The sequence below is a fragment of the Octopus bimaculoides genome, chromosome 9 (genome assembly GCF_046866305.1).
Source record: "Octopus bimaculoides isolate indiv1 chromosome 9, ASM4686630v1, whole genome shotgun sequence".
NCBI classification, from domain to species: Eukaryota; Metazoa; Mollusca; class Cephalopoda; order Octopoda; family Octopodidae; genus Octopus; species Octopus bimaculoides.
Window position 1 is genome coordinate 83,078,096 of NC_142936.1, and position 25,157 is coordinate 83,103,252.

Genomic DNA, 25,157 nt, shown 5'->3' on the forward strand with positions numbered 1-25,157 from the left:
AGTTATTGAATTCCCCACCCCCACAACCTTTCCATTCATGTAAAATCTCTACTCCCTACTCATGCAAATTTAACAATACCCTACCATTTATATTCTGAGAACCCCCCGCCACCGTACCTTGAGGGTACCTGGCACTTCACCACTATCTATCTCTTTCTTGCTCTAGTCTACCATCCCATTTATATTCTGATCCCTATTCCTTATTAGTATACCTTGACACTTCGCCACTATCTCTCTCTTGCACTCTCTTTCTCTTGCTCTCTCTTGCACTCTCTTTCTCTTGCTCTCTCTTGCACTTTCTCTTTCTCTCTCTTGCACTTTCTCTTTCTCTTGATCTCTCTTACACTCTCTCTTTCTCTCTTCCTGTGACTGGTTAACCATGTATCTTCTCTACCACAACACACCTGTTTCTGTCCTCTTTCTTGATCTCTCTCTCTCTCTCTCTCTGATTGGGTAACCGTGTATCTCCTCTACAGCAAGACACTTGTTTCTGTCTTTCTGTCACACTCTAACCTTCCATCATCTAGCAGAAGATCACTTCCTGCAATGCCGTCTCCTCTCAAAGAATCTTTGTCTTGCAAGTTACTTGGTGACCTTATTATCAGTGCTGGTGCTGCAGAAAAAGCACTCAGTCCACTCTGCAGGGTGGTTGGTCTTAGGAAGGGCATCCAACAATAAAACCCATGCCAAAAACAGCCTCCAGGAGTAGTATCAACAAACATGACACTCTGGTAATTTTGGTTGTCATACCATGAGTTGGCCTAACCTTTCTTGCTCTTAGCACTGTTTATGCTATTTCATGATTTACTCATGTGTAGTGGACAGGCCCTGTTTGCTACCTTTTCCATGATGGTCTTTTGCTATGGCTCCTTTATACACCCTGATCCTGTCTCTTTGGCTATACCCAGAGAACTGCATGTGGTGGATGAAGAGTGTATATATATCTCTTTAATTCTGTTGGGTTGCACATGTAGGATACATTTCTCATCACCCTTGGCAATTACTATGTTCTGGTAATTGGAGGCCATAGCTTTGGCATAGTGTGAATGGAAGATTTGGACCTTGTTATTCCTAGTTTCCAGCCAGAATTCAGTGTTCAACAGTCTGTAGTTGGGGTGCTTATTCAGGTAGTGTACTGTTACCTTAATACTTTAGTAGATGCTCTCCATGGTACCAACTTCTAGTTCATAGATATTGTCTTGTGGAGGTGCTTTTGCTGCTATGTTGATATCTTCAACATAGCGCGAATACATGTTTAGGGCTATGGGGCTTTCTGCTATGTGTTGAGTCTCCTATCCCACCATATCATAAAGAGGTTGGCTACATCTCCAATGATTACTGCCACTGATGGCTGCATCCTCTTCTTGAGTGTATATTTTGTTATTGAACTTAAACATGTGGCCCTTTAATATAGCTTTGGTACTCGCACCTACTGCATGTGCGACCATTTTTCTCATCTGATCATGGTTTGGGGGTCTGGATGGCTCTGGTTCACCTGTTCCATCTTTCTTTAGCGGTTTTCTTTGATATTGAGATTATAGTGGGAGCTCTGCCTCTTATTGGTCTGCTGAAGCAGAAACATCTATAGTTGTGTTTGTCTAGGTACTCTTTGTCACATGTAAGTCTAAGGAAGAAGCCCAGTTCCTCTACGTCAACACCACAAAACTCCACATTACTTTTGTTGATCATCTCCATGCATTTCTCCAGTGCAAAATCAATGTCGATGGATAGGTATAGGGACACCACATCCATACTGCCTCTTATGCATCCTGTCAGGTCTTAGGTGCAGTTGCTTTCCTTGATTTCTGCTGAGGAGGTCTTCTGTGTTGTCATACACATTTTTGGACATCTTCATGATGGGGTGTATGATCGTAGAGAGGAAGTAGGAAACTCTGTAGTTGCTAGCAATGTTAGCTCCACAGACCAGTCTTGATAGTAGTCCTGCTACTGGATCGGTGTTCATTTTGTGATTGTTGTGGAGTCCATACAGCACTGGGATGTTGTTTTTTGCAGCTTGGAAATTGTTGGCTATGCGTTTCTTTGGTCCCAGGATGTTTGATCACATCATCATGTGAGCATAGAGGATCTTTTCTCTCTCCTCATGTGTTTGTAACATTGTTTTTCTCATGTTGCTAATGTGAGGTTACATTGCCCGAATGTGATATGGCAGACTGTCTATCAACATTTTGCTGGACTTGTCTGTGGGGAAGCACACAACCTTCTTATTTTTCGTGTTATATGACTCTAAGTAGGACACTTGTGGCTTTTCCATTGAGTTACTGAGCCTCTTTCCTACTCTCCTACTGTACCATTCTAAAATCTAAGTCCTGTCCTAGCTATGGTGAATTGTGCTTCTGTTTGGTCATTTGTCTGTTGTGAGATACCTACACTTTTGTTGAAAGGCAGGGTTGTTGGATAAATGTGACTCATCGTTTACACTTCTCTGTATATTTCTGTCTTTGTCCCCTACCACCACTTGAAACCGGCGTTGGTATGTTTACGTTCGCGTAACTTAGCGATTCGGCAAAGGGAACCGATAGAATAATTACCACGCTTAAAAAAATAGAAGTACTGGGGTAGATTCATCGACTAAAATTCTTCGAGGTGGTGCCCCAGCATGGCCGTAGTCTAATGACTGAGACAAGTGAAAGTTAAAAAAGGACAGATATATATATATATATATATATATATATATATATATATAACATGTATGTATATATATTTTGTATTTATATGATATATATATAATATATATGTATATGCATTGTGTAATATATAATGTATATTAGAGTATATAATTGTGTGTATATCATTACATTCATTCATACATACATATGTATTCTATACATACTATACATATAACTACATTCGTATGTACTCTGCACATTCACATGTATACATGTATGTTTAAACAGTCTTGTCTTCTTATCAAACAAACCCCTATTCTGTCGTATTTCTTTTTTAATGTTTTCAACTGTGGTTCTTTTATTTAAAATTGTCAAAGTCTTAGGGAACAGCATATATGCCGCTTACACCGTATTATTTTCCTTCCTTCCAAATATCACCGATCTTCACGTATATTATAAAGAAATACATTTTGTTGATATCGAGGCAATAATATTTTAGCAAACCGATTTTGTCCATCAGTATTTCGTTTACGGCGTTAATATATTTGGAAAATGCATGACCATCTCTTCTTTGTTTTGCCTGTTGCCAAAATTTTAAAATAATAAAAATTCTTCTTTGTATTTATGTCATTACGATTTATAAATCTCGTTTTCCCTCCGCTGCATTTGTTTCAGTATTTCCAAATAATTGGTGATATAATGTTACAAAGAAATTAGTGAAAGAAAATATATTCTCCTCCTCAGTATTAATTAATTAGCCAAACTGTAAACACCTGTCATTTACAGGTATAATTAAGGTCCAGTTGCACTCAATTTTGAGTATTTTGATGTTTAACCGCGTTACACAAACATCATAACTCGGTTATAATTTCAACATACTCAGTTGTGTTGAGTATATAGCTCGGTTAAATCTCAAACACACCCGCTAATGTGTAATTGTGTGTTTTCGAGATTTACAGGAAAGATGTTTCATTTAAAAAAAACAAAAATTAATTAAAACAAATTACGGCAGTCGCTAAAGAACCTGGTAGCTACGAAGTTGAATCGGTGAGTGACACCAACTACAGCAACCTGTTGAAGACAGCAATAATACGAATGAACGAGGAATTAGGCTAATTGTTTAGCTTCTTAATTGGTTCTAAGTAGAAGGTTTAATAATATTTTGTATCTACTGTTGAATAGATTGTTTTTTTTCTCTCAATGTTTGTCAGCTTGTTAGTTCGATAGCTCGTATCTGTTAAAATTGTTTGCTACACCAACCCAGATAGGTATACTACCACCCCCATCATCATCATAATTATCACACTAGTGAACTACTACTACTACTACCACTTCTACACACATAAATACACACAGTACTCTTCCAATACTATTGACATTACATCTTCAACTCTTGCTGAACGAATATTGATCGATTACTTTAAAAACCCTCACTCGCCTCCCTCCACCGAACACTTCACCTCACGTGTCTATACACTACAGTTTTCTTTACTGTTCTGATTCTTTTACAATTTCTGAGTGAGAGGAAGGCATGCTTCCCATCTTTTCCAACAACTGTCAGTTCATTTTTAGTATTGCTTATATATTCATCGATTACAGAATTGCATATACATCCATTTATTCCCCTAGAGTTGTCTGAAATTTGTCTGTGGTTTGTAATTTGATAATAGAGGCAAAGAAGCACGATATTGTCTATATATATATATACAATATCTTGGATGTTTTAATGGCTGTTGTGAGTGAAACGACGGGGAATTCCTTGTTTTGTCAGGTCTCTCTTTATTCGGAATTAGGTAGAATAATCAAATAGAACAAAATAAAGAGAGCGTGGTGATAGTGACGTGACCTTCCTGCGGTAATATTGGTTACTCTTTCGAACCTACTTTTACTTTCTATTTAACTACTTCCAACATTCTGTCTCTCCACTTTGTCTTTCTCTATCACACATACATGTATGTATAATCAACTGATATATCTTAATTTGATTTTTTTAATGTATAATTCACTAGGGTCTGTAATAGTTTGATATCAGTTCAGTTCATGACAGTACTTGTAAAAGGTCAATCAAATGCAACTAAGCTATTTCATATAAATTATTTTCATATAAATTAGTTGTAATTAATCACAAAATTATGAAAATTTATATTTAATTTAGCTACTTAAATCTATAATTATTTAATATTACCATGTAACTATGTCTTTCCTCATGTTCAACATTGCTTTATTATTTCTTGTTTGACTGAAGAATTAAGATTTTTTTTTCTCTTTCTTTCTCTTGCAATATGTAGGGCACGATGACTACAAGCAACAACAATAATAATAATAAGACATGTGTGGGTGAGCCACTGTCTTTACACAACTTGTCTTTAAGCAGCAATGGCAGTGATACATTTGAGGAGAAGGAGCTGTCTCCTGCTGTCATATGTGATGACAGTGGTATGCAGTCCCTTGATGAGAGTAGCGACAGCACTAGGGAAAGTGTGTCTGAGAAAACAGAGCAAGATGAGTTGGAAGACGATGTTTTTCTAAAAGCTCTTTATAACTATGAATATACTTACGACAATGGAGATAAAGTGACTATGGTTAAAGGGGACATATACCGGCTGATGTCAAATAGTTCTGATGACTGGTGGCAAGTTGAAAAAACAGATGGAAATGTAATCTATGTTCCTGCTGATTATGTATTTAAATTGGAGGATTATTACCCAGGCAACAACAGACCATTGCCACCAATTATTAATAAAGATACATCTGGTGATAGTACCAAACCAGTGGAAACTAAACCACTTGAAACTAAACCAGTTGAAATGAAACCAGTTGAAACTCAACTACTTGAAACTAGTCTGTTTGAAACTGAACCAGTTGAAATCAAACCAGTTGAAACTAAACAAAAGCCTCATGCTACTGGTGAGAAAAAGAAGAAATATCCTGCTCCTGTTGCCACACCCGAGATGGTAGCTGCTGCCAAAGCAAAGACTCAAAACAGACCAAATACAACCGTACTGAACCGAAGTTTTAGTAGTGATAATGCTGGAACAGTTCCGATGACTACCTCCTCATCTTTTGGGTGGCCCGATTCATCAGAAACCTCTTCTCAAGCCAATTTTTCTATAAACAACAACAACAACAACAACAATAATAATAACAATAACTTTGATGCTTGTATCCAGGTTGTGGTTAATTCTGATAATCAGTACCCCCAAGAGATTTTGCGAAGTGGAAATTATAGTACTTTTGGTAAAGGTTCAATCAATCTAAACAGAACATTGGAAAGACCCAAAAGCTATCACTATGGGGCATCCAGTAGATATCTTGAAAGTTCTGAACATGGGCATGAAAAAACAATTCAATTAGGGAAGTGTCAAAGTTCTCAATGCAATAGTAGTGATTATAGAAACCTTGATGAACTGGGTCCTATTTTAAAATATCAAAAGGAACCTGAAAATGGAAGTGTGGAAAGTCTTACCAATCCAAAAGACAGAAAAGTAAGTAGAATAAATATTCTTTTTTGTTTACAAGTTTTCTTCAAAACTTTTTTTTTCCTTCATATTAAACCAGAACTAACGTCCATTTCTAGCATATTATCTCCCCTAAGAAGATGCTGACTATCAAATATCTGAAACTGTTTCTTTCTGATGGCTATGTCTTTTTGTTTAAGAAGGAATTTCCATTTCTGTTGTTTGAATTTGCTATGTCAGTTCAAATACTTGTGCAACCCCCAAATGTTTTGAGATTATCTTGCCCACTATTCTAATTTCTGTAGAATGGCAAATAACATTTCTTGTTTTCTCTGTTGTTTTAATGGCTCTTGGCATTCTGCTGTCTTTATAAGGCTCAAACATAACTTGTCATTTTTTTTTGATGGCGTGTGGCCTAGTGGTCAGGCAGTTGCACTCACAATCACTAGATTGTGGGTTTGATTCCCTGATCGGATGGCGTGATGTGTTCTTGAGCAAAACACTTCATTTCACATTGCTCCAATCCCCCTTTCGATTGGGAGGAATGTTGACTTGCTTGCCTAGCCAGCAAGGGTAGGGGTGGGAGTATCATTTGAAGGCCAAAACAATGCAAAATGCATTGTGACTTGCGATGTGTAACAACATCTGATAGCCTTATCAGTCATGTGGTCATGTGATGTTGTTTTTTTTTTTGTGGTGAGATTCTGAATATCTGCCTGATAGGTGCAAGGCCTGAAATTTTGGAAGAAGATGTTAGTTGATTTCATCAACCCTGGTTCTTGACTAGTACTATTTTATCGACCCTGAAAGGCAAAATCAATCATAGCAGAATATCTGCCTGATAATGCCATTGTGTTTGTGTAATTTATACAGTTAGATGTTGATATATCTCTTATCATGAGATAACTTTGTTTTACTTCACAAATTCTTACCTGAAATCCTGTAAGCCTTTACCCTTTCCATCATGGATCTTATACAGGTGCATGAGATGTATTTATCTTCATTATTGCTTGTTTCACAAATCACTAGATATCTATCTCTGGCTAAGGTAGCAGATCCATTATAAAAATTCTTTGACCTTCTGACCATATCTTTGCTTAACATACTTTTTGTTTGCATTCCACAACAAGGAAAGTCTATAACATTTCCCATAAGCTTACAAGTGTGGGTCAGTATTTTGACAAGATTGATCATATATAGGTTTTATAGTTATGCAAAGAACAGGGAATAAAAGAAAGTCTTAGCTACTAACAGTTGAAGAAAATGACTTGTCTCATTTAATTTCTAATGCCTTAGAAGTATTTATTCTGATAAATATGGATAATAAATACAAAGATAGCTTAGTGATTGTTTAACCATTTTGTAAGTATATTTTTGTTTAAATACACTGGCTTTGCTTCAATTAATTTTGAAAATAAAATATTTAGTAAAATAATCTTGTCATTATCAAGCTGGTGTTTGGAATCTAAAGTACCATGAAATTCTGATGGGAATGGTTAATTTAGATCACTTTAACTCTTTAGCATTTAAAGAGGCTATATCTTGCCTAAATATTCTCCCTATTTTATGTTTAAACTGCCTAGATCTAGTTTCTCATGCCTACCCTACAATATCCTTCTAAAACAGAAACAGTTACTTCAGTCAAAATCTCAGAACTACCAGATAATGCAAGATTAATTCAAGACATGTGAAGAAACAAGCTTTACTTTTGACAGAATAATGTGGATGCCAAAGGGTTAAAACAAGAAGTTTGTATCATAGAACCAGAAGTGGTATCAAAAGTACTAAAGTATCTAGAACCGGACTGGATTTGAGTAGAGAAGAGGTGTAAGTTGACATGTCTCTGTGTGAAGTAGACACTAATATTGGGTTTATAGTTGGAGTATTCTCCAACTATAAACCTAATTCAAAACATTAATCTCTATGGCATGCCAATAATATAAACCCCTCTTGTTTTATTGTGATATCCAGCATTAGAAAGAATCAATGGAAAATGAACAAATCCCATGTGAGCTTTTTGATATTCTCCTTAATTTCTTAGCGATATGAAATTAATTTAAACACTGTCTTCTTTTGTTCATATTAGCCTTACTCTGGTTTCAATTTAACTCTGTTCCATTTTGACAGCCACTAAAGAAGTAACTGCACCTCCAGGCATAATTTATAACAGTTTCACTATCAGTGACCACTGATTTTATTTTTATCTTTATGAATTATATTATCTTTGTTGTTATCATGGATCTTTGTTCGAACTACATATTTAGACTAACTAATGATGTGCTTAATGGTTTGAGAATAAAGGCTGTAGGTTGTTTATCAACACTGTGTGTATAATTTTCATTGTTTAATCTATGAAACATGTAGAGATGAGAAGTTCTGTTAATTTCAACGGGATTTTAATCTCAAACTGTAGTGGTCAATTTAAAATTCCCTGTTAAACTATTGTTCAACCTGATATCTTGTTAGGGGCTGTTGGTCAGCTCTGCTTAAGGATTTGACCCATGGCACAGAGGGAGATAATCAAATGTTTAAATCTATGGCATATGAGTTCCTTAAAGTATTTTGTTGGTATTCATCATGTAGTACCACTTGATGGTGTGATTATACAGCCTTACATGGCTGGAACCAAGACACTTTATATCATGGAGCTGTGTTGTCTAGTTTAATGGGGGTATACTGACCAGATTAACGAGGGCATGTTGTCTGGTTTAATGGAGGTATGTTGCCTGGTTTAATGGAAATATGCTATCTAGTTTAATGGGGCTATGTTTGGTTTAATGGGGGTATGTTGTCTGGTTTAATGGGGGTATGTTGTCTGGTTTAATGGGGGTATGTTGTTTAGTTTAATGGGGGTAGGTTGTCTGGTTTAATGGGATTATTTTATCTGTTTCAATTGGTGATTTGTTGTCAAGTTTAATGGAGCTGTGGTGTCTGGTTTAATGGAGGTAGATTGCCTGATTTAATGGAGGTATATTACCTAGATTAATGGTAGTATACTGTCTGGTTTAGTGGGGTGGGGTATGTTGTCAGCTTAATAGGAGTATGTTGCCTGGTTTAATGGGATGATATTGCCTGGCTTAATGGAATTATGTTGCCTGGTTTAATTGGAGTATGTTGCCTGGTTTAATGGGAGTATACTGCCTGGTTTAATGGGGGGATTTTGTTAGATTTAATGAGGATATGTTGCCTGATTTAATGGTGATATGTTGTCTGGTTTAATAGTGGAGTATGTCACCTGGTTTAATGGGGGTATACTGTCTGGTTTATTGGGGATATCTTGCCTGGTTTAATGGGGTATGTTTAATTTAATTGGGGTCTTTTGTCAGGTTTAATGAGAGTATTTCCTTGGTCTAATACCTAGTTTAATGGGAATTATTTTGTCAGGTTTAATGGGGAGTATGCTGTCAGTTTGATTCTTTATCTTAGTGAGAGATATATTGTTGAATAAATTAGATTAACACTTTACCTTTGCAAAGTATTATATGTTAATATCTTACCTCAGTTAGGGTACATTGTTAGGTTATTTGATTATGCGATATATTGGTAAGTTGATCCCTCATTCCTAATAAGGTATATCAACAGGTTAACATGTCACCTTCGTGGCGTATTTTGTCAAGTTAACACTCCACCCTAGAAAAATATGTTGTTACATTGATACATTGCCCTAGTAGACTATGTTGGCAAGTTACCACAGCATCTCAATGAGTACTTTTGTTGTAGCATCTTTTGTCAGTCGGCTAAATTGTTAGATTTAAACCTCCTCGCCTACATAGGTAAATTATGAAAAAGATTTGAAACTGACTTTTAGACTAGTATTAAATACTTGCATGCCAGAATAGTCTGTTATCAAACCTCAAGTTAGGCCTGATTCAATAGACCTATAAACAAAGTCAGTTGTGAACATCCCATTTATTTATCTGCAACCACATTATCTAATGTGTCCTTCCTTTTAATACGATAGTGTGAATCGAGGGAGATTTGGCTTCTATTTCTAGCAGATTGGGCAGCCAGCAAGAAATAGATGTAAGCTTTCTCATTGGCTTGTGTCAAGAAAAGAGTTCAGTAAATTGAGTTTTTGTTGAGTAGTGAGAAAATCTAATATTTTAAGGAGAGAGAGAGGGGGGGGGGAGAAAGAGAGAAGTGTTGACATTAGGGGATTTAATACAGATGTGTTGAGGTCTAGTTGATACTTGTGGTTCTAAGTTAAACCTCATTATTGTTGACTCAACATTTTAGGACTTCTGGCTTAACCTAAGGAATGTCAATAACATTGAGTTTGACTTTGTATCTCTTGTACATCTCTTACAAAAAAACAAACAAAACAAAAACGAAATGAAAAAAACGAAACCTTGACTTTTAAAAGAAAAATAAAATATTCAAATATGATATTACATTAGTTAACATCGAGTATTTACTTTTATCTGTTAGTTCTAACTGGATGGCCATTGGCTCACAAGGAACTCATCCATCCTTCGACGGGTCTTGTTATTTGTCCTCCTGGGTGTCCAGACATTCAGCAGGACTAAATTAAATATATGGGAATTAGAGGAAAATGAATTGGAAAGATTGACAATTAAATATGTATCCTGTGATTCTTTATCAAATGTTTCTGACAGAATCTTTGCGATTCTAACAGTCATTGTATGCATGTGTTTCTTGGAGTTAATTACATTGTAAATCTGAATAAACTGCAATTTTCCCTAAAACACCATACACTTCTTCTTCTAAGATCGATACAGCTACTACTACTAAAATAAACAACTGCCGTCATTACACCTGAATGTGTTGTTAGGTCTGTTAGTTTATGTGAGCAAGCTGGATATTGCAGTTGTAAGAAATGAACTGAATGAAACATACTCAACATGCTGAGATATTACTATGGTGCTTAGATACTAGTTATATACTGGTGTCATTCTTGTTAACTATGTCTGTAAAAATTTGGCTTTGTTCTTACCCAAGATCAATTTATATTTCTGTTTAACTCTTTTTATTGACACATTGAAGTTAGCTTTAGTCTCAAGGACAGCCACATAACTATAATTGGAAAGTGAATATTTTATGTCAGGAAACTTGTTAATTTATATTGTTAGATACTGTTGAATCTGGTGATAGGTGTGTCAACTTTTAATATTGTACCGCTACAATATATATATATATATATATATATATATATATATATATATTGTATCTTGTGCCTCTCTTGAACCATATACACACAAACACCAGCTTTCTTTATACACTTTCTTTCACAGTTTGCTGCCTGGCAAAGTGCCATCAAATAGTCAAAATAATCAATACTAAAATAGAGTTGCTTCAGTAAAATTCATTAAAAAATCATTGGTAAATATTTTGGTATAATATTTGCTAAAGTTAGTAGATGAGGATGTCGAGATTGCTGATGCTACAATAAACTATTTCCTAACCATAACCATAACCAAATAAATGTAATAAGCTTGCTATGTGAGTGATATGATAGGGCAAACTTAGTCTTAATTTAGCTATCATTACCATAAGTCTACAGTGTTTTCTTGTAGCGGTACAATATTAAAAGTTGACACACCTATCACCAGATTCAACAGTATCTAACAATATAAATTAACAAGTTTCCTGACATAAAATATTCACTTTCCAATTATAGTTATATGTGGCTGTCCTTGAGACTAAAGCTAACTTCGATATGTCAATAAAAAGAGTTAAACAGAAATATAAATTGATCTTGGGTAAGAACAAAGCCAAATTATATATATATATATATATATATATATATATGCTATGGTATTTGTTATTCTGCTGCTTAGAGTTTAGATACTACTACATTGCTTGAAATAGGAACCAGTATTATATTGAAATCAATTTAATCAATACAGTTTGCCCTTAATTAAAGATGCTTTTTTTTTACTGTATTCTCTTTGAATTCATTTTAAAAATTAGAATGTTATACTTCTTCAGTGTACAAAACATTATTTGTTTGATAACAATACTTTATATATCACATGCGTTTGTTTAAGATTACTGAAGGAGATAGAATGTGATAAAATTGTTATCTGGTTGTGCTTTATTGTTTATAATTAGTATAGCTGTTTAATGACATAAATGAGTTAATGATTCATAGTTTAATTAGATAGTTAATTGTCTGAAATAAGTTATTGAAATTATAGTTCAAAATTTCAGGACATTGTCTTGTAGATAACGGTTTGAGTTCAAAACCATTTTTAGAGGATTTAAGACAATAAGACACTGGAATGATAGAAAAGGAAAGATTAGGATAATCTAAATCACTAAATTCTCTGCTATTTAATGCCTGATTTGCAAAACTTTTTGATTCTCTGTTGTTTTTTAATTATTTTTTTTTTATCATTTCTTTGAGAAATAAATGATTATTCCATTGAACTTAGTAACAAAGTTTGTTCAGTAAGGGTGAACTCCTGGGGTATGAACTTCCTGAGCCAGCTGTGATTCCTGTTTGTAGCCAATTACTTTACTTACCACACTAATTGCGCTTGCTCTCCTAATTGCTTTACTGAAGAATGTCTTGAACTTTATAACATCATAGTCTCTTGGTACCTCATACCCTTGCAAGAAATTATTTTTCTCTGATGCTTGCATAAAGAACATCTGTATAAGTCACATAACTATCACAACCAACGAAAGAAGTTTTTATTTTGAAATATTTTTTAAGCTTAGAGGATAGAAGGCAGCACCTCCGATATTAGCAGGGTGAATAAACTAGATAGCTAGTACGAGTGGAATCTGCAAAAAGTACTGAATGACCAGGTGGCAAAAGGTACCGAATGACCAGGTGATGGTGTTAAACTGGGCAACAGCTCATTATGTTTACCACCCCAAAAAACAGGCACAATTCTTCCAATAGGCATGTTCCAATTGCATCAATGCATCTTAACTTATATGGCTTAAGATGACTGAGGCTGTAGCGGGAGCACTCACTCAAAGTGCCATGCAGTGGAATTGAACATGAAAATTCATAGTTGCAAAATAAATCTTTTAACAACATGGTCATGTCTGTATTTCATAGAAAGTGACACAACATGCAAATAACAGACAGGTTTCTCCTCAAAGAAAGAACCACATGTTCTAAAATACTATTACCATGACAACAAATTGGACAATGGTAAGATAGATAGATAGATAGATAGATAGATAGAGAGAGAGAGATAAATGAATCCAACACTTTGTACTTCAAATTGGCTGTCTGGCTCTATGAGTCACGCGCGCACACACACCCACACAGTAGTGATATCTAGTCCACTGAGGGCAGACCATTTTAACTTATTGTGTCAAAATTTTAGTTTCATACATAAATCTATTATTGTAGTATCACTTGCATGTTATACATGTATTTTAGTTTTAGGTAAGTGCTTAGAGATAAGCTTTTTGTAATTGTTCTTGCAAGATTGCAAGATGTTTTTCAAACTTCATATACTGTTACCTAAAGACCTGTGGCATTTCACTGCTGACAAAGCGTGTCAGAGCACAGATATATCTAACACATATCTATAACATCTCTTACTCACAGGTATATCTATGAAATCACTCAGTCACATATATATCTATGACATCATTAAGTCACATATACATTTGATATTCCAGCTAAAGCTATCTCATCTCTTTATTTTCAAGCATAATATCCTCTGGACTACATCACACCACCTTCCTGTCCTACTCCACCTTCATACACCACACAACCCCATATACCCTGCCACTATCACACCAGTTTCCTCTATCAGCTCCCTACACTTCATGAAACTGATGTCAAGAATTATGGGAGTTGGAATTAAAATTTTTTTTCTATGGTTCTTTGTTTTGACAATGAGGATTCAGTAGATCAATTGCTTTAACCCTTTTGTATTTAAACTGGCCATATCCGGCCCAAATATCCTACCTATTTTATTTTCAAACCAGCCAGATCTGGCCTCACACACCTACCTAACAATGCAATTCTAAAAATAGACAATCATATCATCAAAATATCATAGCTACGATATAAAACCCCCTTCGGTCATGAATGACCATGGGATTGCACCTAGAAAGTACCCCTCCAAGGCACAAGTCTGGGCAAGGTTGTTTATGGAAGACCAGCAGTCACCCATGCATACCAGCTTCCTCTCTCCACGCTACCAATGTTATTCAATGGAAAGGCAAAGGCCAATACAGTTTGGCACCAGTGATGTTGCAACTCATTTCTACAGCTGAGTGAACTGGAGCAACGTGAAATAAAGTGTCTTGCTCAAGAACACAGCATGCAGTCTGGTGTGGGATTCGAACACACTATCTCATGATTGTGAGCCCAATTCTCTAACCACTTAGCCATGCGCCTTCACATAGCTATCATATAAAGTATGATTAATTCAAAACAACATAAATAAATACGCATTACATTTGACTGAGTAATTTGAATGCTAAATGGTTAACACAATGGTTCTCAACCATCTTTTGCATATGGACCCCTTCAATTTTCCTTTTACTCAGGTGGACCCTCATTGCCATTTAATATTTTAAAAAATTTTATGATTAAATATAATTAGGAACTGTATAAAGAAAAATTGTTAAAATGTTTTGTGTATTGTGGAAGTATAACCAATTCATTGCACATAATTTTTAACAACAAAATCTTGTACGGACACCCTAGGGCCATATGGATCCTGGTTGATGACCAATGCAAATAGCTGAGTATTCCACAGACATGTATATCCTTAATATAATTCTCACATTACTATACTCTATACAAATAACCAATGCGTGTTCAGTAGACAGTGGAAAGAGCACAACATGTCTTGATTGCTACATTGTACTCCACACCATTAACCACTGTCCTACATACAGTTGAAAGAATACATCTAGATTGCCACACTGTACTCTGTCATTAATTACTGTACTATGGTACAATAAATAGAAAGAGTACACAACTAGATTGCCACACTGTACTCTCTACCATTAACTACTATACTATGTACAGTAGACAGTGGTAAAAGTACATGCCTTGATTGCTGCACTCAACTCTACCATTAACCAATGCTTTACATACAGTAGACAGTAGAAAGAGTACATGTTCAGATTGCCACACTGAACTCTTTACCATCTACCACTGTAATATATTCAGTGAGCTTCTCAGATAGGCATGGTATATATGGAATTATAGTTTTGCAATTGTTTGGCTGACCATCTACAACTAGATGAGAGTTGACTAGATTCACACAAGTTGAAGTAGCCATTGTTTTCACAAGAACCTCTAAAGATGTTGCGACATAGGAAATGATGAGTTTGGCTCTCCCGTTCTCTCAAAACAAAAATGAGATTCAAAGACTATTATTGTATAATGAACTGGGGGACTTTAATCTATGCAGAAATCACCTTCTACCTTTGTCTCTCTCTGAACTTATCATTGCAAGTCTTATCACTATTTTACCAATGCTACTAATGTATTAATAATGTTAATTGGGACTGATAGCTTCACTGATGTTATTATTTGTGTTGGTATGTATGTTGTTTCATTGTTAGGTTCACTAAATTTTTTTCCTTCTTAAATTTTCTCCTGTTCAATAAATATTCTTTTCATTTGAAGTAAATAACTTTAAGAATGTTACCCTCACCACCTGCTTTGCAGTCACTGCCCATCATCATCATCATCATCATCATCATCATCATCACTTTTATTCCTGATCTACCTTCTAAGTTGGACAGTTCCACAATACATCATATATTTATTTATGAAGATCCTGTGTCATTCCATGTATAAAGCCTTCACTGTTTCCTTGTAAGTAGACTCTTTAATCTAGATCCATCATTAGCAAGTCTTAATCCCTATTCACCTTCTATGTATCCTTCATTGCCATTACATGTCCACACTAATGCAGTCATTTTTTTCCTCTATAAATTAATCAATTCTGCCAATGATTAACCGCTTTTTCAATTCTCCCTTCCTTGAAAATTAATGTTGTACATCCAGTGGTGGGTGGGGGAAATCAATGCAGATTGAAGCATAATGAGGCACTACTAGAAATAACATCTGAATTTCTCCTAAATCATAAAAAAAACAACAAAAAACAACAACAACAACAATAACAAAAAATATAAATTAGATAATGTAGCTCAAGATACAATTGGGGATAAACAACAAAACCTGTTACATATAAGGGGGTGCTGAAAAGTCCCTGGCTTTGCGTAAAAGAAAATACAGGAAGATCAGTTAATTATGATTTTATCCAATGTATTCCTTTCAAAGATCCACATACTTATTGTAGCAGTCCTTCAGTTTTTCTAAGCCCTGTAACAGAATCAGGTCTTTTGCAATACCTTTAAAGCCAGGAACTTTTCAGCACCCCCTCATATAGTCCTCTTCATTCACTGTCAAAGTTTCACTGCCATACACCATCTTACACATACCACATGCAGTTCTCTATATTCACTATCCATGTTTCACTGTTACACATCATCACTCCTCTTATATACTCCACATGTAGTCCTTTCCAGTCACTGTCCATGTTTCACTGCCATACACCATTGCACATGTGACAAACACCACATTCTTCATTCTTCTCCATTCATTGTCCATGTTTCACTATCATGCACCACCACACATTTCACACACCTTTGTAATGAGAGAGAGAAACCCATTGTTGCTAACAAGAGGTAAAGTCTATATATTTACACCAAGGCGGTGACCTGGCAGAAACGTTAGCACGTTGGGCGAAATGCTTAGCAGTATTTCGTCTGTCTTTATGTTGTGAGTTCAAATTCTGCCACGGTCGACTTTGCCTTTCATCCTTTCAGGGTCGATAAATTAAGTACTAGTTGCGTACTGGGGTCGATCTAATTGACTGGCCCCCTCCCCCAAAATTTTGGGCCTTGTGAGTAGGTCCTGGGATCGATTTGCTTGACTAAAGGTGGTGCTCCAGCATGGCCACAGTCAAATGACTGAAACAAGTAAAAGAGTATTAAAAGTTCATGTTATTTATTGTTCTTGTTGTTGTTTACTTCCTGGTCAGTTCTAATTGACTAGAGCTATGGTCAAAAATGTCAGTCTGGATATATTGTATAGGTTACAGGACGTGGTGGTGTGGTTACGTTTTTCATGTTACACTGTGATACCAGCTGCATAAGAAACAATGTGTTGACATAATTAATACAATGATCTCTAAGCATTTAACCAGAGTTACTCGTATGGTGTTGACAGCATTCCGTAATGGTCAGAATATGTTATTTTAATTTTGTTTTATTGTCCAGTTTGTGTGTGTGTGTTGTTGTGGCATATGATGTGTTTTGGAGGCATTTAAATCGGGTAGAGTGCATCCCTGTCCTGGAGAAGAGCAAAAGAAGAACTAACCTTTGTATTGGACTTATATTTAATTTATTTAGGCACAGTGATAAAGGCAGGGAAAAGGGGGGACGAGGGGATTGAACAGGAGGAAAAACAGTGCTACACCACATTGGAGAAATGGGGACAAATTGCTTCTATGTTCACTCTAAGCTCCAACAGAATAGTACTTAAGCTACTCACTACTCCCCACTTAAACAACAAAAGTAGAGAAAAAAATGCACTTAAAGAAGCCCATAAGTCACAAAACACCAGCAGTAAAGAAGACACATCATATGCCATCTACATTGACACATTTGCATTGTGGGTGAGGTGTGGCTCATTAGAACTCAAATATTATATTCCTTATTTCTTTGAGTTATTAGAATAAAAGAGGAGGTGTCATTATATATTAATTTGATCTGTACCATCCCCAAAATACGTAAAGCCACTGGGCTTGAATTTCTATGCATGCGAACACATGTACTGATGCACATCCACCCACATGCTCGTAATCCATTCGAAAAAACAAAGGCACTTATCATAAAATAAATAAATATGTATAAAAAATACACATTTAACCATCCACAACTTTCTCTCATGGAATCCACATCATACACATACACGACCACACACACACACACACACACACACATGTACACAGGAACAGGCTCACACCTGTTCTCTTTCACGCACAAAATCCACACCATACACATACATGAATGTTTGTGTACACATGCACGCATTCACATAGATACACACTTTCAGACTCCACGCTATTTCACACAAATGTGCATTTGCACACATGCACATCGGTGTGCACACATGCATGAACTTGCATTCAAACCCTCCCACACATACACACACAGCTTTGTTTTGGCAGCAAACTATTTTATATTCAATATCTCACCTGTTCAGTATTTCATGGTAGACGCCATACAAGTAGTCCTTAAAAGCCATTCAAAAAACCTGCAATTTTGTTTGCATCCAATGCTGCAGACTAGTTTTTCATTTTGGGTAAATGGAGAGAGTGGGGTTTGACCTGTGCAAGGTCATTCTTCATTTCAAAGAGCTTCAGGCACTGGTATCACTTGATTTTCAACATTTTTATTAAAAACTTTACCATAGGCGCAGGAGTGGCCATGTGGTAAGTAGCTTCCTTACCAACCACATGGTTCCAGGTTCAGGCCCACTGCGTGGCACTTTAGGCGAGTGTCTTCTACTATAGCCTTGGGCAGACCAAAGCCTTGTGAGTGGATTTGGTAGACGGAAACTGAAAGAAGCCCATCATATATATATGTGTGTGTGTGTGTATATTTGTGTGTCTGTTTGCCCCCCACCATCGCTTGACAACTGATGTTGGTGTGTTTACATCCCCATAACTTAGTGGTTCGGCAAAAGAGAAGTCCTGGGGTCGATTTGTTTGACAAAAGGCAGTGTTCCAGCATGGCCACAGTCAAATGACTGAAACAAATAAAAGAAAAGAATGTATTACATACAGTGGTTGGCTGTAGCTCAAAAAGGCAAAATATATACATACATACACACACACATACACATATATTTATGAGGTGGTATCAAGAAGTTCCAGGACTAGTTATGTTTCATAAAAAAATAACTTATTTACCTAAGTTTTAACATGACCTCCTACGAAATAGTTACCTTGGGCAGCAACACAACGGTCCTAGCATTCCTGCCACATTCGGAATCCAGCCTGGAAGTCGTTTTCTGTAAGCAAGTTGAGGACCTTCTGCGATTTGCTCTGGACCTTGACTGATTCCGGAGACAGGACCAGGAAGTGAATCTAATATAAACAAGCATTAGTGCTGATGGTAGTGTCCCTGCATGGCCACAGCCTCTGGTTACAAGTGATAATTACTATGTAAAAAGCACTGGTGCTGGTGCTACGTAACAAGCACCCACTACGCACTGTAAAGTGATTGGTGTTAGGAAGGGCATCCAGCTATAGAAAGCAAGACAAAACAAACTGTGGAACCTGGTGCAGCCCCTAGCCTTGTCAGCTTCTGTCAAGCCATCCAACCCATGCCAGTATATAAAACAGATGTTAGATGATGGTAATGATGATCATGATATAAACTTACACATGTGTGTGCATGCATGTGTGTGCATGCATGTGTGTGCATGCATGTGTGTGCATGCATGTGTGTGCATGTGCATGATGTTTATATATCCACTCCATGCACAACTGCAATTTATATTTTGTGCTCTGTATAAATATATATTCTGTTATACAATGGAAGGGGGTGAGCCAATGACTGATTCAATACAGCTTTTAATATGATAATTTGTGTTATGTTAGTTTATAAATAACTTTTGCTCTATAGGGTACAGAGTGTTGTGTTTTGAATTCAATTGTCAGACTTGTCTAATTGACCACATAAATTGTAAACAATTAAGATTGGTTTTATCTAGAACACAATGTAATTAACACCCATCTAATTTTGTCACTAGATTTCTATGGCTTCAGTTAACTATTTTAATTGTAATCTACCCAAGAACCATGTTTAGTTCCAAGTTTACTTACACCTCATATCATTCTTGTGTTTCAGTTTTAAATACATTCTCACTTTTACATGAATGATAATATTAAGATTTAATAGAAATAAAAAAAACTACTGTTGTATTCCAAACAATACTTTAATTACTTTAATCAACAAATAAAGTTGCAATTTCTTTTTTAAATAAAGCTCCCTGCAAATTCTTCATTATTTCAAAATTTAATTAAAACACAGTTAGCACATTCTTGTTATTTTAAAAAGTTATCTCTACAGATATACTATAGAAATTAGAGCCAGCACTTATTTACTTATAAGCCTTTAATATACTTGGTAGTCTGTCGTGGTTGTATAATGAAATACAGTGTCCCTGCCAGCAATTAACATTCTTGTTGGAGAAAAAGATCATGAAAAGGTCAAGGAATTTGTTTCTGATTTCTTGAACTAAAGTCTTCCTTATGAATCTGGTTTACAAATATTGTTTTAATCACACTATTCATGTAGCTATATCTGCTGGTTATTGTACTGAACTGACATATAGGCTACATTCACTAATAATGAATATTTAAAACTTGCTTTATTGATTTCTCACACTACAAGGAGTAAAGCTGTTCAAATTTACCTCAACAGTCAATAGTTTGATTGAATTTTAGCATTATGACTTCTAGCAGTGACATAATTATACCTATTCCTTCATATCAGCTCTATTTACTTCTTTTTTGTTTTTTACTCTTTACTGCTTTATATCATTGAAGGCACCACAGAGATTGAATTCTCAGGGATCTAGTTACTTCAAGATCTAGTGAAGATATACCAGTTTTTTTTTCTAATTGCTTAATAAACTTCACACTGGTAAAACCCTTGACTCTGCTGCATTCAATGGTGATTTGTACCTACTTATGGTACCTATTTTTCTGAGGGACCTACTTATGGTGCCTATTTTTCTGAGGTAAATCGGTGACTTTTGCCCAGCAGTCAGCCACACAGTTGACTCCTCTAAAGTGTGATTCAAGGTTTGATGTGGGGTCTCTTAAAGTTTACCACTTTTGCTCCACATTAATTGGTTAACTGACTAATAATAAGAAGAAGAAAAAGAAGAAATGACCATGTGGTTAAGAAGTTTGCTTCCCAACCACATGGTTTTGGGTTCAGTTTCACTGTATGGTGCCTTGACCAAGTGTTTTCTACTATAACCCCAGACAAATCAAAGTCTTGTGAGTGGATTTTGGAGATGGAAACTGAAAGATGACCATCATGCATTAATTTCAACTCCTCTTACTAATAACTGCATTGTTTCTTTCTTGATAAACGGACATCTTACTTTCCAAAGAAGATTTAAAAAGTAACTAGTAGCTATAAATATAGACAAAATTTGGCATCCTGGTGTTATTAAGTACCTGTAGAAAAAAGGGTCTAACCCCTGCCTAGGACATTCATGCTGACATGGTTGTTATATTAGGGGATGACGCTCCAATTTTATTGACAATGCAAAAGTGGGCAGCTGAATTTAGGAGGGAAGGTAGAGTCTTGAAGATAACCAAGACCTGGACGTCCTGCAATTGCCACCACCAAGAAAAACATTGATCATATTCATCACATGCTGAAAGATGATATATATATATATATATATATATATATATATATACTGTGATTGTGTATGATTTCTGTTTTGTCTTGACATCACTTGATTGTTGTAAAAGAATGTCATTCATTTCCAGTATACTGCAAAAACAGGTCTGGCCATGGGAAAATCTTACCTTGCTTGGAAACCGGTGACGAGTGACAATGGAAATGCCATCTGGTCATAGAAAACCTGACTCAATAAACTCTGTCTGACCAATGCTAGCATGGAGACATAGATGTGGAAACAACAATGATGATGATGATGAATAAAAAAGTGAAACAGAACAGGTGCAGACTTCTTATTGGCAAACTGATCCATTCAAGATACAACAACAGTTTCAAAAATACCTTTCGATTATGAAGTTTTAAACTTTTCTATATAAATTTCTTTTTTGGAACATATCCATGTTAAATTATTGGGTGGCATATATCCACATTAAGTCTTTATTTGTTCAGATTATTTAAAAATCATTTAATCAAAGTTGTTGGAACAAAGTTGTATCAATTTTTGTTGAGTAAGCACATTGCCAAAGTTTGTTAACCCTTTAGCAATCGAACCAGCCATATCTGGCCAAAATATTTAACTTATTTTATATTGAAACTGGCCAGATGTGACCTCTCACACCGACCCTACAATGTCATTCTAAAACTAAACAATCACATCAAAATCTCTAAACTACAAGATAATGCATGATTAATTCAAAACAATATAAATTAACAAACGTTGCATTTGATAAAATAATCTGAATACCAAAAGGTTAAGGAAGATAGTTTGTTTAAGTGATTTGATGATCAATATATTATTAGTATTATTTTTTGACTGATGGCAAAGGAAGTACTACTAGGATTGAAATTCTAAGACCGCACATACCCAAGTCTGTTGTTCAATCAACCTCATTAGCTCATCCCTCTCTGTCTATAAATCCAGTGTATTAAAAGGTGGTCAGTTTTTACTTTAATGGTCATCTTCATATTTTCATTTTCATCTATTTGTGGTCATTCTAGACCATATAATGTACAGCATTTGTTGTTACTGACCAGACATAACATACCTGCAATTATATTACTTTGTGTGTGGTGTGGACATCTGGTTGTGAAGGTTGGATTGGTGGCTGTGGAGGTGGTGTTGCTAGTAGTGTGTATGTATGTATGTATGTATGTATGTATGTATGTATGTATGTATGTATGTATGAATGAATGAAAGAGAGATATTAGTGATACTGAAGTTACTTTATACTGCTATGTCCATTAGCTATTACAGCACCAGAAATAATTACTTTATTTTGTTTAAAAAGTAATTTGTTTAAAACAATTTGTTTTAAAAAGACATTTGTTTAAAAGCATTAGGGTGTGATTTGAGGGTGATGATGTGGCTGCTATTCCTAGCAGGTCAAACGAGCATATAGAGACATTGGTTTTTTTTATGGACTATAAGTCTAATGAATTGGTTTATTATGGACTCTAAGTCTATTGAATGGTGATGAATTAGGGTGAGAAACTATTGTTCTTTCAAAAAGAAGCTAAATTCTCAACATTTACAATTTACTTCTAAATTTCCTTAGTTTTTTTTACATGTAGCTTCCAGGTAACTCACAAAAAAAAAAAAAAACAACAGGAATTCTGTATTGCAGAAATGGAAGAAGTGTGTTCTTTGAGTTTTGTTCTTGTAGACACTGCTAACATATTGGACACTTGAATTAGGTCATGTTATCATTATTTATAAAGATATATGTAATATTTAATGGATTGGACCCAACACTTAATTATACATCCTGTCCCATCCCATCTGGAATTACTGGTGAAAAATGTCTGTTACAACATTTCACCATTCTTCTACCATAATTCTTTTTATTCATCATTTACATTGTCACTTCAATGGTTGCATTCATCTTTGCTGTTGCCTCTATCTCCACCATCACCCCTATCACCCCCCCACCTCTACTGTTTCTCTACCTCCACTGTCACCTCCGTTGTCATTCCTACTTCTGTTGCTATCATCATCCTCATTTAAAGTAATAACACTAATGACATAATTAATCCCACTTTTACTGTGTTGAGCCTTATAGACTGACTAGAAAGAGCTACAGTCTATGTTTTCTGGTTGTGAATTCTCTCTCATTCTCAACAATGAGTAAACAGTTGTTTGACCAAGGTTGACCACCTGTTCATGAAATTAGTGTGTAAGTGGCTGAGTATGCCACAGACACATGTACCCATAATGCAATTTTTAGATCAATTCAGCATGACAAAGTGTGACAAATCTGGGCTTTTTAGTTAAGGAGGGGGGAAAAAATGACCCCTATACTGAATTGCTACTTTATTGACAGCAAAAGAATGAAAAGACGAAGTTGGTTGTAGTGGAATTTGAGCTCAGAGTGTCAAGAAGCAGAATAAATACCGCCAAGCATTTTGTCCTGATGCTCAATCAAATCTTTCTTTTTACTATCTTGTTTGCTACTATGAGTAAACTAACCTAGTTGTCCTGTCAGTTACTCTTATTGAAGTAAAACCTCAATTTAAAACCACACAACAATTTGCTAAGCAAAGTATACAAAACAATAATTTGAATTCTTAAATTACCTTTTTAATCGTGAAAATCTCAAAGTTTGAAGTATTTTGTTGGGTGGATGTAGTTGCGAGTGATATATTATTACCTTCAGACTATCGGAAGCCTTTACAGTCATAGAAATATGCTTGTTATTTAATAATACTTTGTTTAGTATGCAATGGTTCAGCGGATCTGTTCTGACCTCAATTTCTTTGTTGAAGCATTTGAAATGCTAGCAGAGACAAGAAAACAATGTTATCTTTGTTTGATTTTTTTAATCTTTAGCCTTGCTAGGTTTCATAGTACATTGTTTAAGAAGTGTAACAATGAAACAGTGAAACCTGAATTTTGTAAATATAGCAGCCTAATTTACAGCATAAGCAAAGAAGTATTTGTTAGAAACTAAAAAAAATCATCTTTTTAGGTGACTTTCACTAAAATATCTACTTTTTTTTTTTAGATTCCTAACTAAACATGGCAAGGAATAATAGATTTATTTTTTCCATTAGTTTTACCAGATTTTAATCACTCATCTCATTTCTATAATCCGATCCTTATATTAGTTATTATTCACATCATGAGAGCTGTTTGTGAAATATTTTTAACTAGATTTTACCTATTTTTAATGTTTGCTTAGATATTGATATTGTATGCTTAGAAGAAACCAAGGACATATAAACAGTTGTGTTCTAATTAAAACTCTTTGTTTCTGAAACGATTTTATCTCAGTTGTTTATAGTGAGTTGTCATTAGTCTTGTTATTTGATTTAGGATGATAAAAGTAAGAGAATGATGCACAAAATAGCTTGTGGTATTCAGATATAGCTCTTTACATTCTGAATTAAAATCCAGCTTAGGTTGACTTTGCATTGCATCCATCCTTATGGTAGTGTATTATGTGGTTGTTGTTACTGTTGTCATCACCCAAATTTTCAGGTCTTGAGTCTATAATAGAAACGATGATGATTATTATTACTAATAGCAGTGAGCTAGCGGAATTGTTCCTATGCAAGACAAAATGCTTAGCAGCATTTTTTTCTTTCCACTATAGTTCTTGTGCCTGTAGTAGAAAAT

At 35.3% G+C, this 25,157-nt stretch overlaps 1 protein-coding gene across 12 annotated transcripts in view; it reads left to right on the forward strand.

Annotated features, from left to right (window-relative positions):
• Positions 1 to 25,157, forward strand: part of LOC106879295 (uncharacterized) — a 106,688-nt gene that overhangs the window by 13,079 nt on the left and 68,452 nt on the right. For 4 of the 12 annotated variants that reach the window (XM_089357929.1, XM_089357928.1, XM_089357924.1 and 1 more), the window contains exon 2: positions 4,916 to 6,112. In XM_089357929.1, coding sequence (XP_089214055.1) covers positions 4,922 to 6,112 — 1,191 coding nt within the window. In that variant the 5' untranslated portion in view covers positions 4,916 to 4,921. Of the gene's footprint in view, positions 1 to 3,647; positions 4,580 to 4,915; positions 6,113 to 25,157 lie in introns of those variants that run through there. The other 8 variants (XM_089357926.1, XM_089357922.1, XM_089357925.1 and 5 more) reach the window with 5 other exon arrangements.